The sequence below is a fragment of the Typopeltis vanoorti genome, chromosome 3 (genome assembly GCF_054136105.1).
Source record: "Typopeltis vanoorti isolate ZY-2024b chromosome 3, IOZ_Tvanoo_1.0, whole genome shotgun sequence".
NCBI lineage: Eukaryota > Metazoa > Arthropoda > Arachnida > Uropygi > Thelyphonidae > Typopeltis > Typopeltis vanoorti.
This window is the reverse complement of record NC_143551.1, coordinates 87,268,128-87,291,806: the sequence shown is the minus strand read 5'-3', so window position 1 is coordinate 87,291,806 and position 23,679 is coordinate 87,268,128. Positions and strand designations below refer to the sequence as shown.

The 23,679-nt window shown below is 34.0% G+C and overlaps 1 protein-coding gene across 4 annotated transcripts in view; it reads right to left on the bottom strand.

Moving 5' to 3' along the window:
- LOC150108354 (translation initiation factor eIF2 assembly protein-like) overlaps positions 1-23,679 on the bottom strand; it is a 118,440-nt gene that overhangs the window by 58,355 nt on the left and 36,406 nt on the right. For all 4 annotated transcript variants that reach the window (XM_090415754.1, XM_090415755.1, XM_090415757.1 and 1 more), the window contains exons 3-6: positions 19,155-19,223; positions 18,980-19,040; positions 14,817-14,852; positions 2,404-2,606 (exon numbers count right to left, since the gene is read on the bottom strand). In XM_090415754.1, the coding sequence (XP_090271880.1) occupies positions 2,404-2,606; positions 14,817-14,852; positions 18,980-19,040; positions 19,155-19,223 (369 nt within the window). The remainder of the gene's footprint in view (positions 1-2,403; positions 2,607-14,816; positions 14,853-18,979; positions 19,041-19,154; positions 19,224-23,679) is intronic.

The window sequence follows — 23,679 nt, the reverse complement described above, 5'->3', positions numbered from 1 at the left end:
TTAGAAGAAGAGCTAATTTTTTGGATATGGTACTAACAAATGGAATTGTTATAGAGCTGATGTATTAGGTTTCATCTCATTGTCTTTGCAGTATGTCATTAAAGAAAATCTTGTTGATGATTCTTGTAGGGGTAGCCATTTAGGGATAGAGCTTTGGATATTTTCATTAATTCTTCTTGTAAGTCACCAGGGTCTGTGGTACACTGAATAGCTCTTTTTTTGAGCATATGGATAATGCTGAGTTTCTGGGATATGTGGTGAGACAAGTCGAAATGTAGGTAGCGTCCAGTGTTAGTAGGTTTTCTATATATATCGACAGGTTGATGCTATTGTCAGTTTGTTTCTTAATAAGGATGTCTAGGAATGGAAGTTTATTATCTTTTTCTAGTTCCAATGTGAACTTGATAGTGTTGTGGAAGCCATTAATTTTGTTTAGACAATCTATTAGTTCTTCTTTCTTGTGATGATTCCAAATGATGAAGATGTCGTCAACATACCTAAACAATGTGGTTGGTTTAGGGGTAATTTGGGATAAAATTTGAGTTTCCAAATTTTCTAAGAATAGGTCGGCACAAGAAAAATTAAAAAACATCCATATCTCTGAAGATAATATTATGGCTAGCCTGGATGTCACATCTCTATTCACAACTATCCCAGTTTCAAAAGTCATCAACATCTTAGAAAACTTGTTCCCACCAAACATCACCAAGTTGTTCAAGCATTGCTTAACTTCAAATTATTTTACATGGCAAAAAACCTATTACAAACAACTTACAGCATTAGCCATGGGTAGCCCTCTCTCTCTCCTTCTTGTGCCGACCTATTCTTAGAAAATTTGGAAACTCAAGTTTTATTATCCAAATTACCCCTAAACCAACCACATGGTTTAGGTATGTTGACGACATCTTCATCATTTGGAATCATCACAAGAAAGAAGAACTAATAGATTATCTAAACAAAATTAATGGCTTCCACAACACTATCAAGTTCACATTGGAACTAGAAAAAGATAATAAACTTCCATTCCTAGACGTCCTTATTAAGAAACAAACTGACAATAGCATCAACCTGTCGATATATATAGAAAACCTACTAACACTGGACGCTACCTACATTTCGACTTGTCTCACCACATATACCAGAAACTCAGCATTATCCATATGCTCAAAAAAAAGAGCTATTCAGTGTACCACAGACCCTGACGACTTACAAGAAGAATTAATGAAAATATCCAGAGATCTATCCCTAAATGGCTACCCTACAAGAATCATCAACAAGATTCTCTTTAATGGCATACTGCAAAGACAACAAGATGAAACCCAATACATCAGCTCTATAACAATTCCATTTGTTAGTACCATATCCAAAAAATTAGCTCTTCTTCTAAAACCATATAATATCAGAGTAACCTTCAAACCTATTGAGACCATTCAAAAGTTTATAAGATCACCGAAAGATAGTAGCCATCCTTTCTACAAACACTCTGGAGTTTATAGTATACCCTGTTCATGCGGTATCAATTACATCTGACAGACATCTAGAAGTTTTGAAACAAGAAAGAACACATAGGCTATGTAAGGAATAACAGACAAGATATATCAGGCCTTTCTTCCCACTTTGCCTCTACCAACCATAATATTGAATTGGATATGAGTCATATGCCCTACATAGAAGAGAACTACCATTCCAGAACATTCAAAGAAGCTGCTACAGTCACCCGTTCAACAGGTAACTTAAATAAGAATCAAGGCCTAATCCTACCAGATACAGTATATGAAAAACTCTAATCAGATCATTTAACCAAAAAGAAATGAACTTTCATGAAAATTACAATAAATATCTCAACAAATAAAATGCACTTGCGACACGCGTATTGTATCATGTGTCGTATTGTTACCATGCACAGTGATAACTTTATATAATTTTTAGAATTGTCGATTAGTTTCCTAGTTTTTGTTACTTTCTATTGCTTACCAGTGTATCCTTTGAAAATGCTGACAGATATTAGTCAGCGAAACATCGGATATTAAACTATTATTTACTTTACTAACATACAGAATTAAGTCTTTAATTTATTAATACTAGTGGTCAAGAAAAAGGTCATAATAAGAATATAATTTATTGGAAAGTTTAATGTTTTTAATATAACATATCTTACAAAGATATTGTAGTGATGATGCAAATATCACTAATCAATATTAAGTTGCAAATTAATATGATTAATATACAAATTTATACCAAATCTTGAATTTTTTAGCTTAAGAAATAAAATAATTTCTGTTGAGCAATGATTCAAAGATTATGGTAAATGATTCTATTCAAAGATCAGCGAATAATAAAAAAAAATTCAAAGTATTTTTTAAATAGTAAAAGTAATCCTGCTCTCAAATAAGATAAACTTACGGCTGTGTTAAATCATGCATAATGAAATCTGAACTTTTCAGCAATAAGTATATATCGGAAACAGTTCTGCAACAAGTAGAATTATTCAAAGCAATCCATGATGCATCTCTAGGGCTACTCCAATTCAGTTTTGGAAAGACTTTACCTCCAAGAATCTTTATACCCTCCTTTATTTTCTGATCAAATTCTATAAATTTTGGTGCCTGAAAAAATAAAATAAAGCTATTCATCATAATAATTAAAAATGCTTTTAACCAAAATAATTCAGGATCAATTCCTGATATGTATTCTCAACAGGTGTACAGAATATTATGATAGTACAAAATAATAGTTGGCATTACATATTACCATCATAGTTTAGTCAGCTAAGTCTAACATAAATTAAAGATGCCAAGAAATTATATTCTTGGTTTAATCCTTTACCCAAAGTGTAAGCAAATATAGTTTGTGCCTGAAGTATTTTCAGAACTGGGCAACTCATACATAGAAGCTAATGACTACATATCACTTGCCTTATCCCATAATGCAAGGCACATATCCTTACAGACATGTATAATGATATGCATTATCAGACCGCTTTCGACCTTTATTGAGGTCTCATTAGTGGGAGCCAGACCCAGAGGTGATACTAAGGTTGAAGTAGTCATTAGCTTCTATATATATGAGTTGCCCAGTCCTGAAAATACTTCAGGTGCAAACTATGTTTTCTTACACTTGGATAAAGGATTAAACCAAGAATATAATTTCTTGGCATCTTTAATTTATAGTATAACCCAGTGGGACAAAAAAAAGTCTCACATAACCTAAAAAGGGATTCATATTTTTAATATCAGAAGATAAAAATGATCACGATTTTAAACTGCTAATATTAATTAATATTAATTATGAAACAAATGAAAGTTCAAAGCTGCTTCAAATATAATTTCACACATGATTTAATACCATTTTCTTATCGACTCTTTCAAGTAAAGTAACGTATAACCAAGATCAAACAAGATGTAATTATATACACTTGGATAAAGGATTAAACCAAGAATATAATTTCTTGGCATCTTTAATTTATAGTATAACCAAGTGAATAAACTTCCAACATCTTTTTCTAATCCTATTAATCTATTAATATTAATCTATTTTAATAATAAGGCGTAATACTTTTTGGCTACTGGTATAAGGAAATATGACTTCTGCATTACTTCAACCTTTGTATCGCTTCTGGGTCCCACTGATGACACCTCAATAAAGGTCGAAACTGTCTGGATAGTGACCCTTCCCCATAATGCATAGCATTATACATATCCATAAGTATATGTGCTTTGCATTATGGGATACTAAGGCAAGTAATGTGAAGTCATTAGCTTCTATATATGAGTTGCCGAGTCCTGGTTACTTCGGGTGCAAACTTTGTTTGCTTACACTTGGATAAAAGATTAAACCAACAATATAATTTCTTGGAATCTTTAATTTATGCTGGCATGTAGAAGTAAAGATGTTTTGATACCATTGTATAAGAATTTGATCAAGCTGCATATGGATTACTGTGCTGCACAGATTTGGTGCCAGGTTTTCAAAAGGATGATGAGATATTGGAGAGGATCCAGAGATGATTGTCTAAGTTGGTTTCTGGTCTATGGAATGTGAAACATGAGGACAGATTGATCCCCCTCCTCCCTAGCTGAATCAATCCATGTTTTTTTTTTTTTTTTGTTCAAAATTTGCCACTGACTCCAAAGTTTGGTTCTTGTTTTCGAACTGTTTTATTTTTTCCTACAGTTTATCTGTAATAGCTACTCAGTTTTAATTCTTATAAATTTCTTACATGTTGTTCTTTAGAGTGATAATGATTTTTATCCTACTTAAAAGTAAATAAATGATGATCACTTCCAATTTCAAATCCTCTGTATACTCTATTCTGAAGTAACATGAAGATACCACTACAACAAGAATATAATCAATGAGGTTTACTTATTTCTCATGTTATTACTCTCCACTTGAACTTGTGCATATCTTCATGTTAGAATGCATTGTGAACAACTAGTCAGTATCTTGAGCAGAAATCCTTCAGATACTTACCATTATTAGCCATGTCTTTTTCTCCAAATTTTCCCAAAACATTTCTATATACATGGAGTTCATTCTTACTCTGTTGTTTAGATCTCTAACAAGCACCACTTTTTACATTTTCTTTGTGTTAACTATTCTCTAATGACTCAAAAAAATTTCTCCACTTCTTTCTTGCCAGAGCCTTTTGTGGGACCATAGGCACAAATAAATTTCATTGCATTCCTCCATTTTAAAGTTTGCTCACATTACTCTACTTGAATTGCCTTCTGGCCAAGTTTATCGACTTCTTCCTTTCCTTCATTATCCCCAAACATAACATCCTATACTTATTATTTAATAGGTTCTCACTTGTTTTTGTCTTCTTTGTCTCAGTTTATGTTTCGACTTCCTATGACAAAAATTCAATTATATCAAATCTGCATTTTTACAAAAAAGTGGTTCTAATAAGTCATTTATCAATAAAATTTAAACACCTTAGGCTTCCAGTCTAGATCTCTGGATGAAATCTCTCAGATTCCGCTTCCATATATTAACGGAATTTTCAAATGCTTTAGTACTTTAGTAGGTCTTAGAACTAAAGTTCTAAGACCTACTAAAGCATTGTGGTGTGCTTTATATCTAATACTGTCTAACAATTCACCTAAGGACTGAAACCTATTGCAATTAAAGAGGTGGAAGAAAATTAATTCAGCAATATTCTAACTTTCAGTGTGAATGAACACCTGCACATGTTTTCACATGCTCAGAGAAAGTGAAATAGTATATAGATGCAAAAAGGTACGATGAAAGAAAGAACTGATTATTTTGGCTGGAACCAATGACCTGAGAGTGAGGCGTATTGTATAAGGAAGGATGTGAAGGAGTTATTGTAAGAAGCGAATAAGAAGGGCAAGCTCACAAACAGTCCGTAGCTCAAGCAAGAAAGGTCCCTAAGCATGGTAAGAAAGGTAAAATCAGATTATGAGAGGAAATTAGCTGAGCAGGTCAAAGGAAATCTCAAAGAGTTATTTTGTTGTGTGACAAGAAAGAAGAAGAAGAATGATTGTGGAAGGATAACTTTAATGAGTGCTGATGATAGTGACAGAATCAGACAAAACAGTTGAGTTACTGAGTGACCACTTTACAAAGATATATCACCCAAGTGAGGGTATCACTGTGACAGTGACTGATATGAGAATAGAGGTTCACAAATTGGAGGTAGTACTTAGGATATTGTACAATTCCAATGTAAATATAGCCATGGAATTTGATAGGATATCAGCTCATTATATTACGATAATGTGTAAAGGAACTGGCAATGCCTCTGAATAGGCTATTTCATTTAAGTCTCAGCTCTATCAAAGTCACAAGGGAGTGGAAGGAGGACAAAATAATTCCTCTGCATAAAGGAAGCTCTAAGAGTGTGGTAGAAAATTATACACCACTCAGCATCCCAGAAATTATGATAACAGTACTGGAAGAGTTGGTCAAAGTGAGAATTCAGAATTCAGGAGTGAACAGCTGAATTGGATAAACAGAATGGCTATATGACAATGCTGCTGAATTTTGCAACGGCATTTGATAGGCTACCAGAGGTAGCATATAAAAGAGCAGAATTTGGGAGAAAGTAACTAGCAGTGTACTGCAAGGCTATTTGCTTGAATCACTACTGTTTAATTTGTACATAAATGATACAGAAAATAATTTGAAAGGAAATATTTAGTTGTTTTCTGATTATGTAAAATTGGGTAGGGTAATAATTAATCAAGGTGATGTGGAGAGCTTGCAGAATGATTAAGTAGGCTGTATGGGCAAAAGATAATGGACACCGGTTCAATGCAGAAAGCATCAAGTTATGCATTCTGGAATAAAAAGATTATAAGCCGTATACCACATTGATGGAACTGTACTCCAGGAATTTAATGAAGCTAGGGATTCGATGGTGATAGTAGAGAAAGAGTTTGAAGTTTAGATGGTGACTCATTAGATTACTTGGCTATTGAAGAACACATTAACAAGTAAAGAAAAGGTAGTTATCATTCCACTTTATAAGGCCTTGATAAGTCCACATCTGGATTAGCGTGTTCAGGTCTAGTCACCTGGGTTTCATGGAAATGAAGAAGCCATAGAGAGGATCAAGAGGCAAGCAACCAAGATGTAAGTAGTCTGTGGAATGTTTCCTATACGGATAGATTGAGGATGAAAAAGTTGTTTGATAGGCAGATAACAGGAAATATGATAGAAGCTTTTAAGTTACTTAAAGGGTTTTATAGGACTGATGTAGGGGAAATATTTCAGAACTTGGCCAGAGGTTAAATAACAGAAGGTCATTCCTGGAAATTGAGTAAGAGTGTGGTAAGCAAAGTGTGAGGGCTACATTTTTTTGCTTGGAAAGAGGCAAACGAATGGAATGGGCTGCCGAAGTCTTGTGAATGCTTTCTATTAATGGGTTTGAAGGAAAGGTACAATAGATATCGTGTGGATAGTTTGGGTCTTCCAAGATGAGTCTTCAGACTCCATGGAGGTGTCCATGCCCACCATGTCAAGCCATACCTTTTTTTAAATGGTGCTAAGGCAAGTTGCAACATTTCCATCCATGCTTCTACAACATGGTTGACTGCATTCATATAAGTTTTCCAAAATGCTTTTAATGACACTTATTCATAGTCAACAACATTAATAAGAATGGAACTTTAAATGTTGCTACAATGCCTTGATCTATAGGCTGATTGGTGTTTGATGGCAAAAAATCTCTGTTTTTCCAACTACCTTATTTTTGATTAGTTCACATGTTAAATCTGATATTGATGGGTCTCTTGGTCTTCTTATTGGGCCCTAGATACTTCTTGGCTATCCTGCATTATCACCTTGTCTTCTTCCCAAAACATTTCTAGTGAGTTCTCCTCACTGGTCTCCAAAAATCATCCAACCAAGTTGATGTTTCTTCTGTGAATCTATTAAGAATTACTATAACATCAAGCCTGGTGGGATGTGCCTGACTTGGAAGTTTTAGTCTTATTTTGGCTCTTAATAGCTGATAGTCTGTGCCATAATCTGCTCTGGAACAAGTATGCACATCAGAGTTGCTTGTCTTCCACTGCTGGAGAGCCAGGATGTAATCAATCTGATGCCTTGACTTATCAATGTTAGATATCCAAGTATAGGTCTGTCATGGGTGTTAGCATGGACAAATTCCAACAGTCATTCACCACAGTTTTTACATTCACCCAGACCAAACATGCCACACTAAGACCTAACTTTCATACCCTTTCCCACTTTTGTATTTAAGTCCCCTAAGATATAAAGCATGTCTCTCCTTGGTATGCAGTCCAAAACAGTCTGTTTTCATAGAAAACAGACTGTTTTGTATTTAATACATTGAGTAACAACACCAGAAATTATTGATCAAGTGCACGATATGGTATTGGATGACAGGCGAGTCAAAGTGCATGAAATTGCTGAGACTATAGGTATTTCAAAAGAACGTGTAGGATTTATTTTGCATGAAGAATTGCAAATGAAAAAGCTTTGTGCAAGATGGGTGCTGTGCTTGCTCACATCAGATAAAAAATGCACTTCCATGAAAATCTCTGAACAGTGCTTGAGCATTTTAACAAGAAGAAAACTTATTTTGTGCATCGATTTATTACTATGGATGAGACTTGGATTCACCATTACACACCAGAATCCAAACAGTAGTCAAAACAGTGGATAGAAGCTAGTTGTTCAGTGCCAAAGAAGACAAAGTCAGTTCCATCAGCAGAAAAGGTCATGGCATCAGTATTTTGGGATGCTAAAGGCATTTTGTTCCTTAATTATCTTGAAAAGGGTAAAACAATAACTGGGGAATATTAACAGGACTAGATGAAAAAATTCGTGAGAAAAGACTGATTTAAGTAACAGACTGATTTGGAGGGAAATTGTAGATAGGAAGTTATTAATGATGTAAATTTTTCATGTAGTACTATCATATCCTGTACACCCACTTTCAAGAAGAAAAAAAATCATCTTTCATCAGGATAATGCACCTGCCCAGAAAGGTATTTAGGCATGGGGAAAATTAAGGGATCTGCACTATGAATCTATGAATTGTTGGAACATCCACCATATTCCCCAGATTTGGCTCCCTCAGACTTCTATCTCTTCCCAAAACTACAACTCTAACTTGCTGGTCAGCATTTTTCTTCAAGAGGTGATTGCAGCTATCGAGGGGTATTTTGCAGATCTTACTGAGAACTACCACAGGGATGGGATAATGGCGTTAGAGCAATGCTGGAATAAATGTATTAGTCTTAAGGTAGATTATGTTGAAAAATAAAAATAATTTTGAAATTATACATCATCATCATCAAATTCCTGATTTCTACCCTCAAGGGGTGTACAGGATATGATAGTACTACATGAAAAATTTACATCATTAATAAATTCCTATCTACAATTTCCCTCCAAATCAGTCAGTTACTTGTCAAGACTCCAACATTATCAGATTTTTTATTTCTCTCATCTAAGGCACTTTGTACCGTATCAATCCACCTATTTCTTGGTTTTCCTATGGGTCGTTTTCCCTCTAACCTGGCAGAGAACACTTGTTTTGCTAATCTTTCCTCGCTCATTCTGTTTAAGAGACCATACCACCTGAGATTAGCTCTACTAACGCATTCCTGAATGCTGACGTCAAATTTTTTCCAAATATCCTCGTTTTTAATATGGTATTGCCATTGATGCCATCTGTTCACTCATCTAATCATTCTCAGGACTCTCATATCTGCTGTCTCTAGTCTTTGGTCAAGTGTTTTACTTCTGACCCAGCTCTCAGATCCATAAGTTAAAACTGGTTTGAACACTGTCTTGTATACAGCTAATTTCTCTCTTATTCCATATGAATTTATTCAACTGACTTCATACCATGCCAGCTGTGTTGATTCTGTTGTCTATCTCCATATTTAATTTACCATCATCAGTAAAAATCGTGCCTAAGTAGCTGAAATGTTTTACTTGTTCCACAGGTTCGCCATTCACAACACAGTTGACGTTTTCAATGATTCTACCTATTTTTCATTGTCTTTGTCTTTTTATTGCTGACCTTCATATCATACCTATTACAACAGTTATTCAATTTAGTCAGGAAATCTTGCAAGCTTGTAGCAGATTTATTTAGAAGTATAACATCATCCGCATAAAGCAAACAGCTGACATTAACATCTCCAATTTTGATATCATGTTTAACACCACTTTCCTTCATAATGAGATCCATCTAGATAATGTACATCCTTGTCTCACACCAGATTTAACAATAAACCATCTTCCTGTACCTCCTTCAATTCTAACTGCTGATTTATAACGCAAATAAAGACTAAGAATTGCTTGATATAATGCCCATTTACACCATATAATTGTAGCGTATTGAATAGCCTCTCTCTTGGCACCTTGTCATATGCCTTTTCCAGATCGACAAAACTTAAATACAGATCTTTGTTATAATCCCATGCTTTCTCAACTATTTGTCGTAAAGTGAAGATCAGATCCTGACATCCTCTATTTGGCCTGAATTCAGCATGTTCTTCACCAAGCATTTCTTCCACAATTATTCTCAACCATTTCTCAAGTATACTTGCATAGCTCTTGCCAGGAACACTCAGTAGGGAAATACCTCTGTAATTCTCACATTCAGTTTTATTTCCTTTTTATATATATGGGTACTATTAGAGCTCTACTCCAATCATCAGGAATTTGTCCCTCTGTCGAGGCTTTCTGAACTATACAGTGCAGCCACTGTAAGACTTTTATACCACCATACTTCAGCATTTCTGGTTGAATATCATCTACTCCTACTGCCTTTCCACATTTTAAGCCTTTGATGGCTATTTCTACTTCAAGTATGGATATGTATTCCTGACTGTATTCCAGATTTTTAAAACTGTGCTATCACTGCTTGTTTCGTTTAGCAATTTTTCGAAGTAATTACTCCATACTTCAAGGATATCTTTTTCTTCTCTTTTCATGTCACTTTGATCATCTCTAATTCCTTTTACAGCACTCTTTCCTCCATTTTTAAACTTCTCCAACAACCTCCAGAATATCTTACCACCTTCTTGATTTTATTTTCTATGTTCTTGTCCAAGTCCTCCCATGACTTTTGTTAGCTAGTTTTGCACAGTGTTTCGCTTTCTTACATTTGTCTCTGTATTCTCTAAGAGCACAAGCTGACTTATTTGCCATTTTGATATACTTTCTTCTTTTCCTTTACTGCCTTTAACTTCCTGTGTCCACCAGGGAGTTCTGATTTTTTTATCCTTGCACACACAACCTCACCACATGCCTCTCTGGCTGAATCAATCAGGGTTTTCTTCAAGGCTGGCCACTGAATCTCCAAGGTTTGATTCCTGTTCTCAAACTCTTTCATTTTTTCTTCAATAATCTTTGAGTATTTTAGTCTACAGTTCACATCTGAGAGCCGCTCAACTTTTATTCTCTTTAGAACTTTCTTACATGTTATTCTTTTCAATATGAAATTCAATTTTATCCTGCTCAAGAGTAAATAGTGATTGCTTCCAATTTCAAATCCTCTTTTTGTTCTTTGTTCTTTTTGTTGATAGTGATGTTTTTCCACTGGTGCAGAGCACCAGTGGAAAAACATCACTATCAACAATAACATAGTCAATAAGACTTTTCTTATTCCTTGCCTCTTCTCTCTATGTGAATTTGTGCACATTTTTATGTTGGAACATGGTGTTAGTAATAACCAGTCCATGTTCTGAGCAGAAATCCAACAGGTATTTGCCATTATTATTAGCTTTGCTCTTTTCTCCAAATTTTCCCTAAATATTTTTGTATGTCTGACAATCATTTCCTACTCTGCTATTTAGATCCCCAACAAGGACCAACTTTTCCTTTTTCATTGTATCAGTTGCTTTCTCTAAAACATCAAAAAATTCCTCCACTTCTACCTTAGAAGAACCTTCTGTAGGACAATAGGCACAAATAAGTCTCATTGTCCAATTCCTCATTCTGATATTTGCCCAAATCACTCTACTTGATACTGCCTGCCATTCAAGAAGATGAGCCTGGTATTTTGTGTTGAATACTATACTACGGCTACTTTTTCTTTTCCATTATTGTCATTGCCTGAATATAACATCTTGTATTTATTGCTCAGATAGATCTCACCAGTTTTTGTCTTTTTTGTTTCAGTCACCCCCATTATGTCGATCTGGTTCTTATCTAATTCCGCAGCTAGCTCCATTTCTTTGCCATTCAGGCTTCTTATGCGATCTTTAACTCTGGTGATATTGAGTTGGGGTGTGCTTTCAGATTTGTTCCAGTAGCTGACTTTTTGCTGTTCACCCTGGTTCCCTGGCGAAAACAACGGGGACCTTGTTTAACCAGGCGAAGCAGGAGCTGGCATGAAATTTTGTCATCTTGTACCATAATTTGTATATTGGTTTAAGCCAATAAGAATACAATTTGGTCAGCTAAATCCCAAATTGGCAGCACATCCTCGTTCGTTCAGTATCCAGGTAGATACCCAACAGGGTGCACCACGAGAAGGTGAGGATTGGACATTAGGTCAGAAGCACTGGTCGGTTCTCCGCATTCCTTTAAAGACTATATGGAGGTCTCCTCTCAGTTATACAGCTTTGATCCTTAAGTATACATTCGTTTTTTCATTGTTAGGCCAAGAACTTTTCAGACTACCCTTGTACTTCTCGAACAGGACCCTCTCTAAGCCCTGAATGAGGCTCTGATTATTCTGTGTGACAACCGATGCAGCATGAGAGGTATTATAAGGCTCAACCATATTAACAGTTTGGAGTGAAGTCGCTGCAAGAAAAAAGTAGTAAGATTGCAGAGGCCCTATCCACACATCTGGGTAGTTTTGTCTCCCAATTCTCCAATGTCTAGGTGAGTTGAGACTTCCACCTACTTGGTTAGGCAGATTCCCACTGCATAAGATGAAATGAAATAGCAAAATAGGAAAAATTCACCCCTAGCCAGGGCAATATCCCAGAAGAGAAGCGTCACTAGTGGTGTCCATCAGGGGATCTATTATAGGATCAACATTGAAGAGGTTTTTCATAAAATAGTGGAAGGTAGGGGGGAAAACCAGAGGTCATCCCTGGAAGCTGTATAGGGAGGCGTGAGCAGATTTTTTGAATGGAGAGTTGCGAATGATTGGAATGCATTGATTGTGTGGCTGCAGAGAATTTAAATATCTGAATGTATTTAAAGCATGGTATGGTGAGCTGTGTGTGTATGATAAAGGGACCTCGTACAATGAGTCTTTGACTCCATGGAATAATGCTACTTTTTATCCTCTCCAGCAACTAGTTCTGGACAAATGTTTCAGTACTTTTATCTTATCATTCACAATGTGAACTAAGTTTGAATTTCATATATTTATGGTATATAACTTTTTTTGATCACCTTAATTCTGGACATTTAATGAAATGTTTTAATAATTTTTTCTTTTTTTTAAAAAAACAAAACAGTCACTCAGTCACAGGGCCACGCCAACCCGAGGGCTGCACCACACCTGGGAGGCAACATTGACTTTAACACGACATTAACTAATATAATATTAATAACCCTTACTTTTAGATATCAGATGGGTGGCCGATAAAAGTTTGCACCTGGGAGGCAAATACCCTTGGTGCGTCTCTGCTCAGTCAGACACAAATCAATGCTACATGGAAGCCTGTTATATAACAATATCATCTTAAATGTAAATTCCAAATATACCTTACTGAAAATAATGAACCTTTGGTTCATTCTTTCAAGATCAAATTGTCCATGCAAAGAACACAATATTATTATTATCCTAAGATCCCATAGAGTCACAGACTCATCTAGGAGGTCGTTTTCTGTTGACAATAGTGGTATTATCTTTGATGGACAGCATAGATTTGCTAAATGGAGGTCATATTTTAGTAATCTACTTACTTGTTATCACATGATAAGTTGATAGTCAAACTAGAGCAGATGGGGTGGTATATTAGACTAGTGCACTGGATTGGATATTGGCTACCTGATATGTATCAGCAAGTTGTGCATTGGGGGGGGGGGGGGGGGCAATATCCCAGAAGAGAAGAGTTACTAGTGGTGTCCCTCAGGGGATCTATTATAGGATCAACAATATCTTGTTGATCCTATAATAGATTGTAATATAATATCAGAGATCCTCTTCATAGATTGGTGTATAATGTGATGCTTGAGTTCTGTCATATCTCTTATGAAGTGGTATAATCTTCATTTCCTTCCACTTCTTCGGAACTTGATCCAGTGTAAGACTCATCATCATAGTAAACAAATATGTCAAGGTAGATAGATGCCAACTCCCTGGCACATTCCTTCAAGATACATGGTGATATATCAAGTCCCTCAGCCTTATTAACATCATTATACAGTGCATAACAACATCATACAGTGCCTTAAGCACATTCAAATTCTCTGCAGACACCATACTCTCAGGCAATGTATTCCAATCATTCACAATTCTCCATGCATAAAACCTGCTTCTCACTCCCTTGCTCACACCCTCCTCATACAGCTTCCAGGGATGACCTCTTATTCTCCCAATCTCCCACCATTTTATGAAAAACCTCTTCAATGTGAATTCTATAACAACCCTTTACCAATGAAATGCAAACTAACTAAACATTGTTACTTTTACCTTATCATTCGCAATGTGAACTAAATTTCAATTTTGTGTATGTATGACATGTAGCTTTTTAATCATCTTAACTCTGGACATTTAATGAAATGTTTTAATGATTTTTTTAAAAAACAAAACACAATCACTCAGTCAATATATCCATACAAGTTCTAAAGCCATATTAAAACTTTCCTGAGAGTTTATGAGATATACAACCTTTGGCATGGCAGGGAGCTAATTTTGGCTTGCATTACTTAAAAGACATGAACTTAAGCCCACAAGTCCATGCATTTACTTTTTATTAGTGCCATTAGGTTTCAATGTCCTTTGCAGTAATATATATACACTTATCAAGATCACTTGTGAAAAATATTAAACTTTCTGTCATTAGATAATTGCTACAGTTAAATAGAGGTTTTTTTTGTCCTCCTAGGTTTCTGCCTGGTCTCTGATGAGAACCAAACAGTTGTCGGACCAATGACATCTAGCTGCACTAAAAGGCAAATATATGGACTCATGGGCTAAGAGCATGTTTTTTAAGTAATGCAAGCCAAAGGCAGCTCCCTCCCATGCCAAATTTTGTATCTCATAAGCTCTCAAGAAAGTTTTAATCTGGCTTTAGAACTTGAATGTATATGTTATGTTCTTTACATAATCTAAATGTATCATTAATCAGCAAAATTTTAAATAACCATAATGATAATAATAACAGCTGTAATACCTCAGCAACATCTGTGTCAGCAGTACTCCAGTCTGTCTGAAAATATAAACTCACAGTTTATTCAGTATATTATTAAAATAAAGAATTTTTCCTAAAATTTTGAAATTTCAAATAATCACAAGATATTTTAACAATTAATACACTCTATAAATAACTAAAATTTTATTTTAGTCAGAGAGAAATTAATATAGCAACAGCAATGAATTTGGTATAAAAATCAACCATAATAAACAAATAAATAAATACACTCCATAAACAAAATAAAATGAACCCTCAAAGATATTCTCAACTATATCACATAACTGTCAAGACTTCTGAGAAAAACTGCTATGATTTCAAATGTAAAAATTCCAAAATTTTAGAAATTCGATCTTTTCTTTTTGTCCTTTTTTTTTTTTGCTACTTTTCAAGGAAAATTTTGTGAATATACAGAAAACAATGATAAACTACTAATTAAAAAATACTAAAAATGATGGTAAAGAATAAAATATACATATTATTATTCAGAACATCCATGGAATTGCAAGAATTACTGCAGAGATGCATCTTAGACAACACAAAATCCATTATATCATTCCTTAAACCCATTCACTGTTTGCACGTTCACAACCACATTAGGCAATGCATTCCATGATCCAATAACCCTCCATGCTAAGAAAAGCTACCTCTAATCCTCTTACACACCACTATCTTTTGTGACTTAGAGGGATAGCACCTTATCCTTGTTAATTCTCCTTGTTTTAATATATAATAAAAATCCTTTGCAGTGTCAATCACGTAAATGTCTCTCAAAAGTTTAAATGTTTCAATCATATCATCCCTTCTTCTTCTATCCATTAAACTTCATAAGTTTGCATATCCTCAGGCTATCCTGATAACCAACACTGTACTGCTCTGATATCATTTCTTCTATCCACCTCTAACACTTTTCAAGATTACTTCATCCCCCCCCCCCCTTCAAATCTTGGTGATGAAATCTGAGCACAGTAATCCAGATGTGGTCTAATCAGGGGTTATACAATGTAATTATACAATGGAATCTCCACTCTTTCTTCTCTGCTGGTCATTGTACTTAATATTATATCAATTCTTTGGGTTACCTGCCATATGTTCCCTACACTTCAAATGGCTATCAATTATATTATCACCTCAAGATTCCTTGCCTCTTCTACTAGTATAGGTCCACCAATAGTGTATGCAACCTTCCACTAATGGATCCCAAATTTCTAGACCTTACATGTAGCTACATTAAACCAACATCCACATTCATTTACTACTATCTTATTTGAAATATCCCAAAGAGCCATAGCATTGGCACTATCACTAATAACTCTTCCAAGCCTCACATCAACTGCAAATAACTGACTATCTCCCTGCAACCTAATGACAACATCATTGACATAAAGGTTAAACAAAAAAAGTCTCAGTGTTTCCCTATTAATACTCTCTGATCAGACAGCCAATTTCCAATCTGATTCACTATCCTGATATCTAAATCCATGCATTGCAAATTAAATATCAACTTATCATGTGGCATCCTATTAAATGCCTTCAAAATCCAAAAAATGGCACTATATACCTTTCCCTCATCAACAGCTCTTGTTACTTTACTGTAACAGGCAATCAGATTATTGAAATAAGATTAATTTTTATGGCTATTTTGTCTATTTTATCTTTAAGAATACCCCCTTTTTATGATGTGATTGGCTTTTATATATAAATACATGAAGAATATAAGGAAGGAATAATTCTGAACATACCTTTGTAAGATATTCTTAGTTGTCTTCTTTTGGAGCAGCATCAGGCATATAGCAATAAACATTTATATACCACTGCTGAAGTATGACAGAGAGGAAGGGGGGGTGAATGTGGAGATAGAAAGACGTAGGAGAATTTCGGATAAAAAAAAAGGTATGTGAAAGGTATATTTAAAACCTGGGTTTCAAGGGTGGGCTGTGAATTCTTTGGGAAGGTGAAAGAGTATTTTCAGGGGAAAGGAGAAAGATAGAATATGATGAATATGAAAATCTCATAATGCAATCTTGATCTAACAATTCCGTAATTATGAGGTCATTTTCATGGGGGTTGAAAATTCAAATTTTAAACTAACTAAAAATAAACATGCATTTCCATCATGGTAAATGTATGCTCTCTCTTATGGCAAGTGCACAACACATACCGAGCAAGAGTTAACTCTTTTTGTCTCTTACATGATCCTTCCCAAGCCTATGCACAGAACTGGAAAGATGTACTCATCTGCTTGTCCATGATAAGTAAGAATTTTTAGCTAGCAAGTAAAAAAAAAAGAAGTTGAACTGTTAGTTTAATGCAATTCTGTTTCCTGTTTTATGTTGTAAATAGGGTTTTCTTTTTTTTTTGTGTGTGTGTGTTTACTTTACTATGGAATTCTAGTCATTATAAATGCCTGTCTTGTCAATTATCACTGATTTTGTTGTAATATAATACAATCAATGGTGGGATAAACACACAAATACCATTTCATCTTATAGAGTGCTCAGTTGTACCGCAAGGTAACCAGTTAATTACGACACAGCAACCTACAAAAATAGACATGCAGCAGACCAGTGATAGAATATGCACAATTTGACCATTAATAGTAGATATCAACATTTGGAAACTTTAGAAAGAAGTATTTAGTTTCCCCACATATGTCTTTACATTGATTCTACTCTAACTGTTTTTAGATTATTTCCTGAGCAGCTGGCATGTCATATGACATCATTGGCCATATCCATCCAACAATGTTTCTGAGCCAATCAGAATTGCGCTAATGTAGTTATATGTGTACATCTAAGGGTTTCATTCTGTTTAGAGTTTTTATGATACTGAAAATTTTCAATGTTTGCTCATAATGGCAGAAAAGAAATGTTTCGTTTTTTTTTTCCATAAAAGCAAATCAAGACATAAGAAGTGAAAGCACAGTAAAAAATGATATTATTAATACATAAAAATAATAATAAATGGTGTCATATCATTTATAAAATTCAAGAATTTTTTCTTCACAGTTCTGGTAAACATGCTGATACATAAGTAGTTAACATATTTGCTGCAATACCAGTATAAGGATTAAAATTAGCTATAGCATTAACAAAACGTAATTAACATAAATTGACCCGATCCAGGAATAAAGCACATGACTATGATATATTAGGCAACTATGGTAGAGTTCAGCCAGGATAACATGCTGAGTGAGATATCTTGCCTGCCTGGTAAGCCAGTGTAAAATTTTTCGAGCCCTGACCATGTATGTGGGCAGGAGAATACATCATGGCATATTAAAATGATAATTTTACACTTTTTAAAGGTGACAACAAATAAGCATATGAATAAAAAAAAATAAAAAAATCAGTATATAGTGAGGGATTAATGTATATAGTGGAAAAATTCAAACTATAAGGGACTTAACAAGAACTAGAGTCTTAGCAATTGCCCTGTAGTGACAGTCAACCTAGGCTGTTAGGCTAAATCATAAAATTACAGTATCCAAAATTCTGGGTAACTAAATGCAGCCATTATGTCTTCAGATTAGAGGTGTTTCATTGCTGCTGCTAACTCAAAAACAGTCCTGATTTGATAGCCTTGATACAGGATTGCTCTTTATTTCCAAAAATCCCCCCCCCCCCGTGTGAAAGGGTGTGAAGGAATGTTCCACAAACTATGTTTGCTTTCAGGCTCAAGGCATTTGCAGCAACCAAATTCAATCACTAAACACTTATTTGCCCTAACATCATCATCATCTCTCTCTACACCATTTTCACTGCCATACTTCATAGACCTCTAGAGGCAGAACTACAGAACTTAACATCAAAACAAAGTACAATAAAGTTTTCCTCCAACTAGAAGTTAGTTGGGAAGAAAAAACAACTGGAGAAATATTTTTCAGCAGGCACTTATACACATTTTGAAGAAAGAGACTAGAATGTACAATTTATGTACCATGCAGTTAATATTATCTAATTTGAGAACCTTAATAAATTCAGAATGGCATTTTAAATAAAATGTAAAGCAATGTTCATATAATTCAATTCTGATTTAAAGTTTCATTAAATATATATCGGATTTTAGAGTTTAATTAATTATATATTGATGTTTCTAAAAATCTACTAACTATTACATTCAATTCAGGAACAAGAAGAAAATACCTCATTGCTAGTATCATCACTGTCGTTTCTGCCAGCAAACACAAGTGGTTTATGGTCTTCACTATTAAATAAAGATTTCAAAATAACAATATTAAAAAATATGAAAGTTACTCAGCAAAAACATAACTACACTAAATGAGAAATGTTTATTGAATAAATAAAATAAAAAAATCACCTATCTGGGAGAACAAGTCCATCAGCCAACAAATATCCTACAAATCCATCAGGTAAGGGGACTATAATACTATATTTGGAAAAAGAAAAAAAAATCATAAAGAAATTTTCCATATTTCAATCAGACTAATAAGTCTAAAATAAAAATGTAGTGAATTGGGGGGGGTCAAAAAAACATAATAAAAAAAGAGTATAATTATTTAAATTAAGGGGATATTAAATCCCATATTGTTTCAAAACCGAATAAGAAACTCGAAGATCGGAATCAAAGAGTTTCATGCCAAATATAGAAAACTATAAAAGTATCAGCGAATATTAGCGTAAGCTAAAGCACATAGTACAAACTAGGGCAACTCGTAGCAAAGGTGGGTAAAGCTCTGATCACTATTCTTAGTATTGACAACTCGTATAGCAAAGCATATAAGTTCTTTTCGCTATACCCAAGGGTGTAGTTGCTACATCCCTGGTACTTTTTTAAAACTATCAAAATTTTTAAATTCATTATAATAAATTATAAGAATTATAATAATAAGACTTATAATGCAGTTCTAGCTTTCAGTCAAAAAATAGCAGCTTGCCACTATTATTATATTATCTAATATATAATATTATATAATATAAATTGAAATATATAATAATATAATAATTAATATAATAATTAATATAATATAATTAAAATTAATATAATAATAATAATAATAATAATAATAAATGCCACACTTTATGCTCTGGATTTATGTTTCCAAGGTAGAGGCCCTGGCACTATTTCTTTTAGGACTACACCCCTGGCTAAACCCTTAGTATTAATTTGGTCTACCTACTCACTGATGAGACCTCAATAAAGGTCGAAACCGGTCTGGGTAGTGACCTCCCACCATAATGTATAACATCATGCATCTCCTAGGAGATGTGTTTTACATTATGGGAAATGCTAAGAATAATGATCAGAGCTTTACCCACCTTTACTACGAGTTGCCCTAGTTTGTACTATGTGCTTTAGTTTATGCTAGTATTCGCCGATACTTTTATAGTTTACTATATTCGGCATGAAACTCTTTGATTCCAATCTTTGAGTTTCTTATTCGGTTTTAAAACAATGTGGGATTTAATATCCCTTTAATTTAAATAATGTTACATCGCCGAAGTGAAGCCTATTGGCTCTTTATATTTAAGTAATTTAATGGGTGCACCTTTGTGACAACTTGTATAGCAAAGTATATAAGTTCTTTTCGCTATACCCTTAGTATTAATTTGGTCTACCTACTCACTGATGAGAGCTCAACAAAGGTCGAAACTGGTCTGGGTAGTGACCTCTCACCATAATGTATAACATCATACATCTCCTAGGAGATGTGTTTTACATTATGGGAAATACTAAGAATAGTGATCAGATCTTTATCCACCTTTGCTACGAGTTGCCCTGGTTTGTACTAAGTGCTTTAGCTTATGCTAGTATTCGCCGATACTTTTATAGTTTTCTATATTCGGCATGAACCTCTTTGATTCCGATCTTTGAGTTTCTTATTCGGTTTTGAAACAATGTGGGATTTAATATCCCCTTAATTTAAATAATGCTACATCGCCAAAGTGAAGCCTATCGGCTCTTTATATTTAAGTAAAAGAGTATAATGTTTATAAATTATCATGAAATTACTAATATGCATCCTCAAGAGGAGTACAGGAAAGTTTACATTAGTAATAACTTCTTATCCTTCAATATGCCTTCAAATTGGTCTTATAGACTGTTATGGACTCAATATTGTTATATCTTATATTTTGGTCTTTTAAGGCACCTCTAAATGAATTAATATACCTAGATTCAGTCCTCTTCTAAGTTTGTTTTTTTAACAATACTAAGATCAAACACCTATTTTGTTAACCTTTCCTGTCTCATTCTGTTTAAACGACTATAACAACTTCACACCTCTGCTCACACGTTCTTGAATGTTGACAAGAACGTTAACATTCAAGATTCCATCCTAAATACAGTGTATCTTCATTTTTAATATGATTTAGATGATGATGCCATCTATTTGATCCCATAATTTTTCCCTGAACTCGCACATCCATGGTCTAATATCCAGTCTTTGATCAACTGTTTTATACATAACCCAGCTCTCAGATCCGTAAATTAAATTTGGTTTAAACACCATCTTATATATACAGCTACTTCAGTGTTTTGACTAATTCAATTTAATTCTATATAAATTTATTCAGGTGACTGTCATCACACTAGCCTTGCTTGTTTTGTTGTCAATTTCCATATTTAATTTGCCATCTTCATTAAAAATTGTGACTAAATAGGTAAAATGTTTTACTTCTTCCATAGGTTTCTAATTCAGGGTTACAATGTTTACAATGTTCCTGCCTGTTTTAACAGCCTTTGCCTTTTTATTGCTGATTTTCATGCCAAATTTATTCCACAAGTTCCTCAATTTAGTTAAATTCTTATCATCTAATACGACTTTTCTTCATGATGTAATTGATGTAGATGAGTAATAACAGTGGAGATAGTGCATCCTTATCTGACACCTGATTTTACATCAGACCATCTTGTGATGGTCTGAAATTACCTCTTTCAATTCTAACTACTGACTTACTCTAACTCAAATATAGATTACTGTCCAATATAATGTACCATTTACACCATATAATTATAATGTTTTAGATAGATTTTCTTTTGGCACTTTGTGATATCTCTGCCATATCAACAAAGCTTAAATACAGAGCTTTGTTATATTGCAAAGAAAAATTGTGCCTGCATTAATCCTATCTAAGCACTCAGTAAAAAAATTCCTTAATTCTCATATTTCTTGTTTATAAATGGATACCAGAAATGCTCTACTGATTTTGACTCTTTAACCAAGCTTTCTGAATTATGCTGCTTTTCCAATTTCAGATGTTTGATGGCTTTTTTCTCCTGAGCAATTGATATGTATTCTGACTCCATTCCTCCTGAATATTTTAAAACTATTCTGTCATTTCTTGTTTCATTAGCAATCTTTCAAAGCAATTAGTCAAGACATCCAGGATATCTTTATCTTCAGTTTTCATATCACTTTTATCATCTTTGGTTGTTTTACAGTATTCCTTCTTCCATTTCTAAGATTTTTTTAACACCCTCCAGAACAGTTTTCCACCTTTGTGATACTCATTTTCGAAATTCTTGCCAAAGTCTTCCCATGATTTGTTTATCTACTTTTAGATATTGCTATTCTTTCTTACATTTTTCTCTGTATTCTCTCAGAGCACACTAACTTACTAAGGCCTTCATACTTTCTTCTTTTTCAGGACTATCTCTTTAACTTCCTGAGTTCACCATAGAATTCTGATTTTTCTGCACTTGCAGATCTTACCACATGCTTCTCTGGATAAATCAATCAATGTTTTTTCTTCAGAGTATGAGTTTCAAGACTACATTCTTGTTTTAAAACTCTTTCATTTTTTTAAAAATAATATTTGTATATTTGAATCTACACCTCACCTCTGGAAGCTACTCAAGCTTTAGTTTACTATTTTGCCTACGTTTAACCTTACGTGGGTTAAACTCATTATTAGGTTTAATGGAATGAATACAGCACAAAGGAACAATAAAACAGAAGTTTATTGGATCCTATATTTCATCTGTCTAAATTTTGGTTCTTTTGAATTGCTTGGAAATGCATTACAGCTCCAGTCCACCATTACTGTTTTCAGCACTGTGCTTGAAAACAACAATAAAGTTCTTTTCATAGTGCAGGAAAATACATAGTTATTTTAACTTTGGTTCTATTTTAAAAAGTTTTTACATATTTTCTTTTCAATATAAAATTAATTTTTATCCTTCTCAAAACTAATAGGTGAGATCATTCCCTATTTCAAATCCTCTGCATACTCTTGTGTCCCAAACCAGTGTGAATATTCAAGTCTTTATTCATGTTTAATAATGACTATACAGGTCTTGAACAGAAATTTACCAGGTACTTCCACTATTATTAGCTTTGCTCTTTTCTCTAAATGTTCCCAAAACATTTCTATGTGTGGTATGCATTTCTTATTCTCCTGTTTAGATCTCAAAAAAATCCCAGCTTTTTCTTTCTGTCAGATGTCTTCTCTAATGGCTCAAAACACTTCTCCATTTCTTTCATAGTAGAACTTTTAAGACCACAGGAACAAATAAGTCTCATTGTCCTATTCCCCATTTCGAAATCTGTCCACATCACTGTACTTGAAAATGGCTACCATTCAATAAGTTTATCTTCATATTTAGTACAGCCAGAAAGTTGGTCGTTTGGTAGAGCCTCTGCTACTACTACTATATATATATATATATATATTTCATAATTTCTTGTCACATTCAATAGTTTTATTCTTTGAAACATTCTTAAAAATTCCAAGCATCTTTGCAAATGTATATTTGGGTTTCTGAAAATTTTGTATCCTTCCAATCCACAATGATAGAGCATATTTCATAATTAACAAATTTTTTTACTTAATAGATCTGAACAGAAAGCTACATATTTTAACTGAATAGAACATCAATGATT